General features: G+C 36.6%; 1 protein-coding gene across 1 annotated transcript in view; it reads left to right on the plus strand.

Annotated features, from left to right (window-relative positions):
- The window catches only part of ITFG1 (integrin alpha FG-GAP repeat containing 1), a 332,983-nt gene that overhangs the window by 220,567 nt on the left and 98,341 nt on the right, over positions 1-14,075 (plus strand). Inside the window, exons 11-12 of the mRNA XM_025852344.2 lie at positions 1,146-1,296; positions 3,677-3,785. Coding sequence (XP_025708129.1) covers positions 1,146-1,296; positions 3,677-3,785 — 260 coding nt within the window. The remainder of the gene's footprint in view (positions 1-1,145; positions 1,297-3,676; positions 3,786-14,075) is intronic.

Raw genomic sequence — 14,075 nt, forward strand, 5'->3', positions numbered from 1 at the left:
TTTTTCATTTTTACAACAATCCTATAAGTACTCAAATACTCGGTTTACAAATAAGGATATGAGTCTTCATTAATTTAGTCAAGGTCACATAGCTACTAAATGACAGTCAGGATTTGAATCCAGGTAATCTGGCTCCAGAATCTAAGCTCATAACCACTCTGCCTACAGAGTAGCATATAAGAGGGAGGACTTCATAACTATGGAAAGTACAGTGCTTTTGTCTAAGAGAAGCTCAGCAATATCCTCCCTACTGCCTGTCTGGAAGTTGAAATTGTATTATAAATTCACTCTTTGGGTTTCCGAGACTTGGGGATATCAGGTGGTGCCATTTAAAATGCATATACTTGGGGTGCCTGAGTGGCTCAGTCGGTTAAGCAGCTGCCTTTGGCTCAGGTCATAATCTCAGGGTCCTGGGATCGAGCCCCGCATGGGGCTCCTTGCTCAGCGGAGAGCCTGCTTCTCCCTATCCCTCTGCCTGCCTGCCGCTCCCCTTGCTTGTGCTCTCTCTCTGTCTCTCTCTCTCTGTGTCAAATAAATAAATAAAATCTTTATTAAAAAAATAATAAAATAGGGCGCCTGGGTGGCTCAGATGGTTAAGCGGACTGCCTTCGACTCAGGTCATGATCCTGGAGTCCCAGGATGGAGGCCCGCATCGGGCTCCCTGCTCAGCAGGGAGTCTGCTTCTCCCTCTGACCTTCCCCCCTCTCATGCTCTCTCTCTCAAATAAATAAATAAATAAAATCTAAAATAATAATAATAATAATAAAAAATGCATATACTCATCTGAGGAGCTATACACATCAGAAGGGATAATGACAGTGTCCAGGAACTCAGTAATGGAACCACAGGGTCAGTGACTGTGAATTAGCAATGGTGGAAGAAGGGATGCACCTGTAAACTCCATGTAAGAGGAAAGAGGCCAGCAACCAGGTAGCCTCAGAGAATTTTTGCCGAAGGCTCACATAGGATAGCCAACAATTTAATTTTTTTATGACACAGTACAATTATCAATAAAATGTGGGGGGTTTCATGTCATTTCACTATATACTATTTATCATCTCTTTAATTCTAGGAAATACAGCACAACTGATACTACACAGCACTGATGCGTTCTGTTAACTAAATGCCTTTCCTTTATCTTACAGTAATCAGCAGGCCTTTTTACTGGAGAATGTTCCTTGTAATAATGCAAGCTGTGAGGGGGCACATCGTATGTTTAAAGTCTACTGGGAGCTGATGGACCTAAATCAAATCAGAGATGCCATGGTTGCCACCTTCTTTGACATTTATGAAGATGTGAGTTCAGAGCTCTCCTCTGTGTGTGGAGTCTAATTGCTATCCACTTCATCTCACTTTCACTTCACTCTATTTGACCAGAAAATGTAGAGGAGATAATGAAAGCAAATGAGTTAATTAAAGAAAACCCCTTTTAATGTTAAATGGCACAGGGAACAAATTTATTGACACTACTAGCTGATCAGTACAGTGAAATATGAAAACACCTTTATCTCATTTTGTGCTATTTAGATTAAACCGCTAGAGAATCATGTTCTGAGTCTGGCAAATGTGCATGTGCACCGGTAGACAGAAGCACAGCCAACAGAGAACAGATTCTTGAACCTGTACAAGATCACAGAAGAGTAAAGGCAGTACCCCCTTTTAACTTTGTGAACTAGAAGGAGTATCTCTTGCCACAGATGGTTGTGACTGTCTTCAGTTGCCAGGTGACAATGAAAGGCCCCCAGGGCCCTGGTTTCCTCCATTCTAATGTGAAAAGCCAGTTTACCACTCAGAAAAATAATAAATTCTGATAAAAATGTGTTAAATCCTAGAGTTAATATATCACAGTACATCCTTGTAAAATAGCTTGATTATTTTTTAAAAAATTCATTGTCCATCAGGACATTTATGTCTCCTCCTAACATAATTTTTGGTTTTGGTTTGGTTTGGTTGTAACATTTTTGGTTTGGTTTTGTTTTGTTCTAACAGGCTGATTCTCAATTATATGAATTGTCCAAGTTCTTGTTTTCTTCTTTCTGCTACCAAATGTCATGTTATTTCACTTTTTATTAACAGTTGACAAGCATAAAAGTAATTAACAGAAGTATCACAAGGGGAAAAATCAAGAGAATTTATTGCAAATAATTTTTTTAGAGAGAGGAAGAGGGAGGGGTGCATAAAAGTAATTGACAAAAATATCATAAGGGGAAAAATCAACAGAATTGACTACAAATCATTTTTTTTAGAGAGAGGAAGGGGGAAGGGGCAAAGGGAGAGGGAGAGAGAGAATCCTAAGCAAGGCTCCACACCCAGCACAGAGCCCGACACAGGGCTTAATCTCACAGCCCTGAGATCATGATCTGAGCCTAAATCAAGAGTCAGACACTTACCTGCCTGAGTCACCCAGGCACCCCTACAAAGAAGTTTTTAATTTCTGTACATAAAAAAAAAAATCAAATAAAATTTCAAATTATTTTTAAATCTGGGAAATAAATTTACTATGAAAGAGTCAAATAGTATCTTTAATATAAAAAGGGTTTACACAAACTGATATAAGTCACCAAAAACTACCACTGGAAAAACAGAACATAGTCAATTTACAGAAAAATCACATGTGGCTAATATATGAAAAAGTATGGCAAATGATCAGTATCATTAAGAATCAGTGGAATGGACTGCACTTGGGGTGAGCGTAGCATAAGATATGCACTTGAGTCACTATGTTGTACCCCTCAAACTAACGTAATATTTTATGTCAAGTATAATCAAAACAATTTTAATAAATAAATAAATAAAATAATCAGTAAAGTGGAAATTTAAATGAGCATACCTTTTCCCCCCAATAAAATCAGCAAGACTTCCCTCTTTTTAGGGAGCAATAATGTTAATATGTCATGGTCAACAGGACAGATAAAAAAGTGCTCTCTTTCTCTGACAGTTGAAAACACTTCAGCAGTCCATTTCATAGGCCTTTATAAATTCATGCAGGAGCTCCTGGGTGGCTCAGTCAGTTAGGCATCCAACTCTTGATTTCTGCTCAGGTCATGCATCTCAGGGTCATGGGAATCCACGCTCAGCAGGAAATCTGCTTGAGTTCCTCCCTCTCCCTTTGCCCCTCCCCCTGCTTGCACACACTCTCTCTTTCTCTAAAATAAATAATAAATCTTTTATAATAAAAATACAGGCAAATATGACTGGAAGGAAATATACAAAAATGTTAACAGTTATCCCCAGGGATTAAAATTACAGATTTTTTTCATTTTGTTTATTGTTTATTATTCTAAGATTTTGATTTTTTTTAAGTTTTTATGTAAATTCCAGTTAATTAACATACAGTGTAATATTAGTTTCAGTTATACAATATAGTAATTCAGTAACTCTTTACAACACCCAGTACTCATGACAAGTGCACTCCTTAATCCCCATCACCTATTTCTCCCACCCCCCAGCCACCTCTGCTGTGGTAACAATCAGTTTGTTTTCTAGAGAGAAGAATCTGTTTCTTGGTTTGCCTCTCTCTCTCTCTCTCTCTTAAGGTTTTATAATTTTTAGTAGTATTTTTATTTTAAAAATCAAGGTGAATAAGGTTCATAGTTACATGATAAACATGCATATATTTTCATTAGTTTTTCACTTGCTAGTTTGTTCTTACAGCTTTTGTATATGTTTTTTCCAGGGAATCTTGGACATTGTGGTACTAAGTAAGGGATATACAAAGAATGATTTTGCCATCCATACACTAAAAAATAACTTTGAAGCAGATGCCTATTTTGTTAAAGTGATTGGTGAGTAAATATTTAATTTTGTATTCTCTCTGTCAATGAAAATTTTCCAAAGAATAAGGACACACTCCTACATAGGAAATCAATTTTGTTACAACACTACCATCCTATACACAGACTCTGTTCAAATTTTTCAACTGTCCCAACAATGATTTTTTCTGTTTCAGGATTCTATCCAGGAATTCCTAATGCATTTAATTGTCACGTCTTTGCAGACTTCTTCAATCTGGAACAATTCCTTTTCAGGTCCTTATCAATTTTAAAGAACACAGGCTTTATTCTGTAGCATAACTCTGTTGCCTCTTTTTCCACTCAGGTCATACATTCTTTGCAGAAATTCCACTGCATGGAATTGCAGAACCAATGCTGTGTACTTCTCAGTGTGTTTTATCAGGAAGCAACTGTCTTGCAACTATGTCTCACTTCCATAATGTTAATCTTGATCTTCTGGTCATCTTATTGACCACCAGATCTCTCCGCCTTAAGTTCACTATCTCCCTCTTTGTGATTGCCTTCTCTGAGATAGTTGTCAAAGAGTGATTCTCTATTTCCAACATTCCTTCTTCATTTATTAGTTGGCATTCTATAAGGAAAACCTTTTGCTTCTCTCCCATGTATTTATGTATTCATTTATCATATATATTATATATATGTATTCATATTACATGTAGTACGTAAAATCATTTAATGTTCAAAGTGTTCCCAATAGAAGCAGTAGAAGCTCCTTCAGGCTGGCTCCTATATCTTTTTGACATGTTCTCTCTATATTTGACAATATAGAAAGATATTCCAGACTGATCTTATACCTCCCTTGCCCTAAGTCTAGAATCTGACCTCTCTCCAAGGAGCTTTTGAAGGAAATTTAAAAACCAAATTCTAGATTCTCAGTTTGCTAATTGTTACTGAGTTGTCACTTCTAGCTTCTCTCAATGGACAGAGCTAGGAAATATAGATACAGCTTCACATACACAACACACAAATATACCCATCTATAACTATATGTATATACATATACATACATTTACTTACTATAAAACCGTTAATTTATGCCATTACTTCCATTTCTAATCTAACACATCATTTCAAGCATTCTTTCTAATCATTTCTGTCTATAGGTATCTTCTCTAGCAGTAAGAAACTCAGCTTCCACTTTCCTCAGTATATTTACTTCAATTTGTTCATTGTTATCTATTCCCAATCAAGTTAACCATCTCCTCCACCTGACACCCATGTTCACCATGGAGATCCTATGTAAATTTTTTGTTAAGTGTATGACTAAATATTTTATTTTCTTTGAAGTGATTACATATACTTTGTTTTTAAGTTTGGTTTCCACATGTTTGTTTTTAGTAAATCGAAATACAATTGATTTTTGTGTGTTAATCTTGTATACTGCAACCTTGCTCAACTTACTTATTGATTCTAGGAGGTTTTTTTAAGATTTGATAGGATTTTCTACATAGACAATTATGTTATCAGCAAAGAGACAGTTTTATTTCTTCTTTCCAATCTATGCCTTTTCTTTTTTTCTTATTCTGGCTAAAATTTCTTTTACTATGTTGAATAAGATTGGTGCCAGTGGACATCCTTGTCTTGTTTCTGATCTTGAGGAAAAGCATTCCATCTTTGACCATTAAGTATGATATTATTAGCTGTAGGTGTTTGTAGATGCTCTGTATTGTATTAAGTAAGTTTACCCTGTTTCTACTTTGCCGAGAGTTTTATCATGAATTGCTGTTGGAAGATAACTGTGTTTGTGTTACTATTATTATAGTTGACACCAAAACAGCCATCAAGACATTTCATTTATTAATGAAATGACACATGTATTTATAAATGACAGAAAATGTAATTTTCCTTTCTAACCAGCATATTCATTCTATTTGAGTGAACTAAGAGTGACTCCCATCTTCATTACTACTGCAATCTCAGAATACTGATATTATGAGTCTACCCATTTCTACACTTCTATCTGTATGATTGTAGGTACTCCTTTGCCATTTTGAAGGAGGTATTATTTGGCTATTTTAGAGCTAAAAAAAAATTAAACTTTGCTGTATATTTGGCTTGCTATTAACGTATCTGCTTTATTTTTTTTTTTAAGATTTTATTTATTTGACAGAGACATAGCGAGAGGGAACACAAGCAGGGGGAGTGGGAGAGGGAGAAGCAGGCTTCCTGCTGAGCAGGGAGCCCGATGTGGGGCTCAATCCCAGGACGTATCTACTTTAAAGTATATTTTTTTTCTCAGCAGTTTTCCTTCAATTTTAATCCTCTTTTTATCTGAAAGACTAGGAATCCTTAAAATTTTTGCTAACCCTAAATGTATGTGTAATTAGAATAACCTGATTCAATTCATTGAATTGAAACAAGCACTGTTGAAGTAAGAGTTTGGAATTTGATCCCCTATAGATAAATAACTAAGCCTAGTACAGCCATTGACTAATGTAAACCCTAGTTGCCAAGGGGAGAGTCAACCAAAGTATACATCTCAAAATATCTGTTCTATGCCCTAGGATCATTAGAATCAGCCTTTGAAAATGACAGCACACTCCTAGTCCCCATTTATTTTAATAGAACACATGATCTCCTCTCTACCCCCAACTCCATCCATTCCAGGATATTTGAGAAGCACTCTGAAGTCTAGACTTATTTACCATGGTCACTTGCATAGCATCTTTCTCTCATAGTATACTGTAGTATTCTAAACAACTTGAGGGTAGTGTCCGTGTCTCACTTGTCTTTGATTCCCCAGTGCTGAACATAGGGCCTGGCATATAGGAGGCATTCAGGAAATTTATGTTAAACATATGGCCAGGTACTTTTCAAGGCATGGTTTGGCTATCTCTTTTTTTTTTTTTTAAGACTTTATTTATTTGAGAGAGAGAGAATGAGAGATAGAGAGCACGAGAGGGAAGAGGGTCAGAGGGAGAAGCAGACTCCATGCTGAGCAGGGAGCCCGATGCGGGACTCGATCCCGGGACTCCAGGATCATGACCTGAGCCGAAGGCAGTCGCTTAACCAACTGAGCCACCCAGGCGCCCTGGTTTGGCTATCTTATCCTAATTTAGAAGTATTCCGTCTAGTACCCAGGCAACACTTGATGCCTCACACCCCATGTTCTGTCTCTAGGAAACATTCTACCAAAATTTGAAACTCTTTAATTCAAGGACATATTCTCAGCTTTAGCTGTTTTCTGATGTTAGAGTTATAGCTAGTCGATAGTTCATTTCTTGAAAAGAGAAGATTGAGCCTTAGTGAGCGAGTTACCTGCCCTAGCTTAAGTTTTCAAGCCTACCTATCTTTAGGATTCTCTGTGACTAGAAAATAACTTACTTGGGATGCCTGCGTGGCTCAGTCAGGTAAGCATCTGCCTTCGGCTCAGGTCATGATCCTGGGGTCCTGGGATTGAGCCCCGCGTCCGGCTCAGGGAGCCTGCTTCTCCCTCTCCCTCTGCCCCTCCCTGCCTGCTCATGTGCTCCCTCTCTCTCTCTCTCCCTCTTTGTCTTTCTTTCTCTCTATCACTCAAATAAGTAAATAAAATCTTTTTTAAAAAATAACTTACTTAATTTCCCAGGCTTATAAACCAAAAATGTACAGAAAAAATATTATGCAGTAAGAGAGGGGCTCTCTCATGACCTTAATGGGATGCTATGAAAATAACCTTTTTGTTCCAACCTAGAATAAATGTTACTTGTTTCAAAAACTTACATTGAAACTCAGTAATTCTCTTTCAAAGTATTTTTTCTGTTTAATGAGATAGTTATAGGATTTGTGTCCTTGATTTGAGTTTTGCCAGTGTACTTCAAAGAAACCATTTTCTCATGTTTAAAGCTTTCAAAAAAAACAGATTTATTGCTTAGTTCATCTGAATTTGAAGTGTTTATGTGTATGGCTGTATGGATTGAAAATTAATGCTTCCTAGAGTAGATGTTACTCATTGAGTAGTAAGGAAAAATTCCAATGAAATAGATACTAATTTGTATATGGTTAGGACAAATCAAGATCACCCTGCACTCAAAAGGTTCTTTTATTCAAGCCTTAAAACTGCTTTCATATTTAAAATTATTTGTTTTGTGCTCTTGAAGAAGTATGATTGAAGTTTTGTACTATACTCAAGAATTTATTAGTTAGCATGAGGGCATGTGATGCTGTTACCTCCCATGTGTGCACTTGTAGACTGTCCTAGAGCAGAGGTCATCAGTCCTGTGAAATAGAAGGAAGTCGGAGCATAAAAGATTTTCCTACAGTGATACGGGATTCAGATCCCCAGTTGTAATAATAACAACAACGACAACAATAATAATGCTGAAGAGAGAAGGCAGTTTCTCGGTATGAAACAGAAGCTGGTCTCACACTTTTTTTATATTGATCACTGGGAAATTGTCCATGTGAAAAATGCATACATATAATTTAGGATATCCATTCCTTCCTTGGTATTTATTCATTTACATTTTTAGAAATTACAGAAAGATCAGAGAATCTTAGAGATGGGAAAGGCCGCAGAAGACATCTTGCCCAAGTGCACCCTAATGCAACATCTCAGTCAGCTTCTGCTTGAATACCTTGCAGTAAAACTCACGTCCTCATAAAACAACGCACACTTCTTTTATGAGTCAGTTTAGTTGTTAGAATATTTATTTTGTATGAAGTCAAAACATGCATATTCAGTTACTTCTATCCATTGATACTAATATCTGGTATATAGCAGGCCCTTGATAAATACCTGTTGAATAATAAAACAATTAGTCCTACTAAAATTATTGCCATTTTTGTCCTTAGAGTAGACCACAAATTATAACTATAGTAACAGAATACATGAATACATAATGATCCTGCTCAGGAAAAAGTAAATTTATTTAAAGAATTAAGTAATCAGACAACAGACTACATGAAAATGAAATGACATGTTTGAGGTGTTTCTTTAAAGTAAACCAGGGAAGTAGGAAGTGGAATGTAGATGTAACAAGATTGGCCATGTTTTGTTGACAGCTGAAACTGAAGTGTGAGTGGGATCCTTTCCATATTTCTAATTTTGTATAATTTGAAAAATTCCATGTAAAAAGTTTAAAAACCTATAAGTCTCTTGAGAATCTGTAGCCTGTGACTTCTTAGCCTAAGTCAGGATGGAGACCACCGGGTAGCACTAGCATCTAATTAACAGTATCCAGAAGAAGGTTTTCTCCACACATCTCCACATTCAGACCCAGAGATAGCCAATTTGGTGCAGGAGGTTTTAGTTTTAGGAAACAAGATAACTTTGCACTAAAGATATTAGCATAAATATTAATAACATACTTTATAGAAAGGTCATGGGAAATGAGATGCCAATTTGAAGCAATCACATGGGAAAAATAACCTAGTTGTTTTGAAATGGCCTTCCTCTCTCTCCCTTGATTATTAGTTGTTTGCCTTAAGTCAGACAGTTACCAGTACGTAATTATTCTTTCAAAGCCATCTACAATGTCCAGAATGGATTTTGCTTTAAAATTATTCTGTTTACAATAAAAAATTTAAAAATTTTTTTAAAAATTAAAGAATAATATTGCAGTAAGAAATAAAACAATCACTGGGAAAATTTAAAAAATAAAATAAAATAAAAAGAAATAAATAAAATTATTCTGTTACTCTAATGCTCAAACCAGCCTGTGTTAAATGTCACTGTTTTTCAGTTAAGGAAACTGAGAAAATTGGTGACAGAAAATTATCCTTCTGGGTGCCTGGGTGGCTCAGTTGGTTAAGCATCTGCTTTCAGCTCGGGTCATGATCCCAGGGTCCTGGGATCAAGCCCTGCATAGGGCTCCCTGCTCAGCGGGGAGTCTTCTTCTCCCTCTCCCTCTGCCCCTCCCCACTGTTCCTGCTTGCTCTCTCGCGCGCACACGTGCACTGTGTCTCTCAAATAAATAAATAAAATCTTTAAAAAAAAAAAAAGAAAGAAAACTATCCTTCTGCCTATTCCCACTGGTACCCTGTGACACTACAGATCCACAGAACACATTCCAAGCACTTCTGTGAAGACGAGGGACCCTGTGTATTACAAAATTATGGGGTTCCCTAGCTCTCTTGAATCAAAACTGATTCCTAGCTCTGTTTTTCCCTCTTATTCCTGTCAGCTGCACTGGAAGGTTCCACATTCTAATTCAATTCTACCAGGACTTAACTCCAAATTCTAACAAATATATGAACCTGTGTTTTCCTAGCACTTTTTAAATTGTAACAGTATGTTCACCTTTTACTTCCCAAGTAAGACGAAATATTTAGAACAGTTTTATTTCCCTGCCTGTTTCAAGATTCTGTTGAAATAATGTGGAAGTTTATTTATGGATGATTAATTTTGTTTTACCTTTTCTGCCTTCTATTTTACAAATTCTTTCTTAACAGTTCAAAACCATGTTATCAATGATTATTTAAACTTAACAAGTTTTGGGTGCCTGGGTGGCTCAGTCGGTTAAGCATCTGCCTTTGGCTCAGGTCATGATCTCAGGGTCCTGGGATCAAGCCCTGCATCCCATTGGGCTCCCTGCTCAGTAGGGAGTCTGCTTCTCCCTCTCCCTTTGCCCCTTCCCCGACTCCTGCTCTCGCGTGCATGCTCTCTCTCTCTCAAATAAATGAAATCTTAAAAAAGAATAAACATAACAAGTTTTACCAGTTTTATTTGCCATCAGTTTGCCCAAATGCTCACCTCTTTCCCTTTTTTTTTTTTTTTTTGATTTCTCTCTTTTGGTAGAATACTTACTCACATGATTTTCAGAAAGGTTTACATAGGTTAATATATTTTCTGAGTACTAGTATGTCTTAAAATATTTTTCTCTTGCTCTTCTATATCAACATTAATTTTGTTTGTATAGAATTTTATAAATATTGCTCTGTTTACTTCTTGCAATTCTATACTATTGTTAGTATAGAATTCTATAAATACTGCTCTGTTAACTTCTTGCAAACAGTATGGTAATCTTTGAAAGTCTCTCCTTTTCCTTCATATTCTGTTGTTTAGGTAGGGACCATTTATATGATAGCTCACTTTGGTTTTCCTTCTTTTAAGCTGTAGTTTTTCTTCATGCGTCTGAGAATTTTTCTATGCTTATATTTCTAAAAAGAATTAGTGTTGGTAAGTAATATGGTGGGAAAAGCACATGTGTCACATACAATTCTGCCTAGCAGACAATTGCTGCAACTCCCTTTCTCCCCTCCCCATGCGGAAGCTCCTTGGGGCTCAAAAGCTGGGAGCTGACCAGAGGTAAAAAAAGTATTTAACAAGATGGTGGCTTCAGGGTTCTCAGATAACACTGCGCAAGTGATGCCTCGGTGATGAACTGTGTCCACTCCTATGAGAATCACTAGCAAGGGACACTGCAGGAGTCTCTGACTTACTCCTCTGGCCTCAACCTGAGGGGATCATCAGACTCTAAGTCTGAACAGAGTTGTGCTTTCCAATGGGAAAAAGATTGGGGAGTTCCAGGGAGGCACGGTTTATTAAACAATCTCACTGCTTTGCTGGCCTTTTGTGTTATTTCACCATGTGAATTCAGAGGGTTGGTTTTTTGGCAACACTCTAAAATTATTTAGAACACTGTCTAGAAGTACCAGCAAATTCCCCACTTTACTTAGCTAGCAGGACCCTCAGAGTGACAAATACATCTGTTCCCTATGTGATCCTTGGCTCAGTTCCAGGAGTCCTTCATCTCCTCCCTGCTCCCCTGGCCCCATCATGGCTTGCCCTCCTTCTCAGCTGTCGCCCTGAGATTCAAGGTTTCTCACTGGTCTGCTAGGGAGTCCATCCACTATTGACCCGTTGACTCTCTGACCTGGTCAGCATTAATTGGCTATTTTCTCAATACTGTTTACCTATTTAATACCCTTTAGAAATTCCTCAGAATAGCTACCATTTATCACACACTTTTATTTTCACACTTTTTTAATCATTATAGTGATATTTAGGGATTAAGGAAGGTAAATATATGTTTTCCATTTTAAATTATTTACTAAAAGTTTTTAAAACATATTTACGTAGTAGAATCAAATATGTTTTTAGGATAAGACTTCTCCCAAATTTAGAATAAATTTTAACAACTTTATGTGTACAAGAATATACATATGTATATAAAAAGTTATATGTGTATAAAACATATGCCTACCACATTTTTAATATCAGTTTGCACAAGTAGAGAATAGGATCAAAATTATTTGAAAGTTGATTCATTTTTTACTTTATAATTCTGTATTTAAGTTCTTTTCAATGAGTGTATGATTTGTTAATTAAAATAATGAAACATAGGTAATCAACTGACAAAAAGGTTTCCACAGAGTATCTAAATTAATCTCTGAATGACAGGAATAGCTGGGACAGTGGCTTTTATTTCCCATATGATATTTGATTATGATATTTGCCTTATAGTCACATGTTTTAAAGAAAAACAAAAAACATTTTCATAGAATGAATATGAGGAGTCACCTATAATCCAGGCAAGGACTTTTCATTTTATTTTTTCTTCTTCCAAGATTTTATTTAAATTCAAGTTAGTTAATGTACTATTAGTTTCAGGAGTAGAATTTAGTGATTCATCATTTACGTACAACACCCATTGCTCATCACAACAACTGCATTCCTTAATGCCCATCACCCATTTTAGCCCATTCCCCATCCACCTTGCTCCACTGACCCTCAGTTTCTTCTCTAGAGTTAAGAGTCTCTTATGGTTTGCCTCCCTCTCTGTCTTTAACTTATTTTATTCTTCCTTCCCTTCCCCTATGTTCATCTGTTTTATTTCTTAAATTCCACATATGAGTAAAATTATACGGTATTTCTTTCTCTGACTGACTCATTTTGCTTAGCATAGTACAGTCTAGCTCCATCCACACCCTTGCAAATGGCAAGATTTCATTCATTTTGATGGCTGAGTAACACCCTATTTTATACATATACCACACCTTCTTTATCCATTCATCAGTCAGTGGACATTTGGGCTCTTTCCATAATTTGGCTATTGTTGGTAGTGCTGCTATAAACATTGGGGTGCATGCGCCCCTTCAAATCACTATGTTTGTATCATTTGGATAAATACCTAGTAGTGCAATTGCTGGATCATAGGGCAGGGTAGCTCTATTTTTAACTTTTTGAGGAACCTCCATACTCTTCTCCAGAGGTTGCATTCCCACCAACAGTGTAAGAGGGATCCCCTTTCTCCACATCCCCACCAAATTCTGTTGTTTCCTGAATTGTTAATTTTAGCCTTTCTCACAGATATGAGATAGTATCTCATTGTGGTTTTGATTTGTATTTCCCTGATAGTGATATTGAGCATTTTTTCATGTGTCTGTTACCCATGTGTATGTCTTCTTTGAAATGTTTGTTCATGTCTTCTGCCCATTTCTTAACTGGATTACTATTTTTTGGATGTTGAGTTTGATAAATTCTTTATCTGATATGTCATTTGCATATATCTTCTCCCATTCCATACATTGCTTTTCAGTTTTGTTGATTTTATCCTTTGCTGTTCAGAAGCTTTTTATCTTGATGAAGTCCCAATACTTCACTATTATTTTTGTTTCCCTTGCCCCCTGAGACATGTCTAGTAAGAAGTTGCTGCAGCCGAGGTCAAAGAGGTTACTGCCTCTGTTCTCCTTAGATTTTGATGGATTCCTGTCTCACATTTAGGTTGTTCATCCATTTTGAATTTATTTTGTGTATGGTGTAAGAAACTGGTTCAGTTTCATTCTTCTGCATGTCACTGTCCAATTTTCCCAACCTCCGTTGTTGAAGAAACTGTCTTTTTTCCATTGGATGTTCTTTCCTGCTTTGTCAAAGAGTAGTTGACCATATAGTTGTGGGTCCATTTCTGGGTTCTCTATTCAGTTCTATTGAGCTGTGAGTCTGTTTTTATGCCAGTACCATACTGTCTTGGTGATTACAGCTTTATCCAGCTTGAAACCCGGAATTGTGATACCTCCAGGTTTGGTTTTCTTTTCCAATATTGCTTTGGATATCCAGGATCTTTTCTATTCCATACACATTTTAGATTTGTTTTTTCTATCTCTGTGAAAAATGCTGCTGTTATTTTGATAGGGTTTCCCTTAAATGTGTAGATTGTTTGGGGTAGCATAGACATTTTAACAATATTTGCTCTTCCAATCCATGAGCATGGAATGTTTTTCCATTTCTTTGGTTCTTCTTCATTTCTTTCATAAGTGTTCTATACTTTTCAGATCTTCTACCTCTTTGGCTAGGTTTATTCCTAGGTAGCTTATGATTTTTAGTGCAACTGTATCATTTAGTGGAATGGGATTGATTCCTTG

This window comes from Callorhinus ursinus, unplaced genomic scaffold (assembly GCF_003265705.2).
Source record: "Callorhinus ursinus isolate GAN/ISIS: 27379988/994484 unplaced genomic scaffold, GSC_fseal_2.0 scaffold56, whole genome shotgun sequence".
NCBI classification, from domain to species: Eukaryota; Metazoa; Chordata; class Mammalia; order Carnivora; family Otariidae; genus Callorhinus; species Callorhinus ursinus.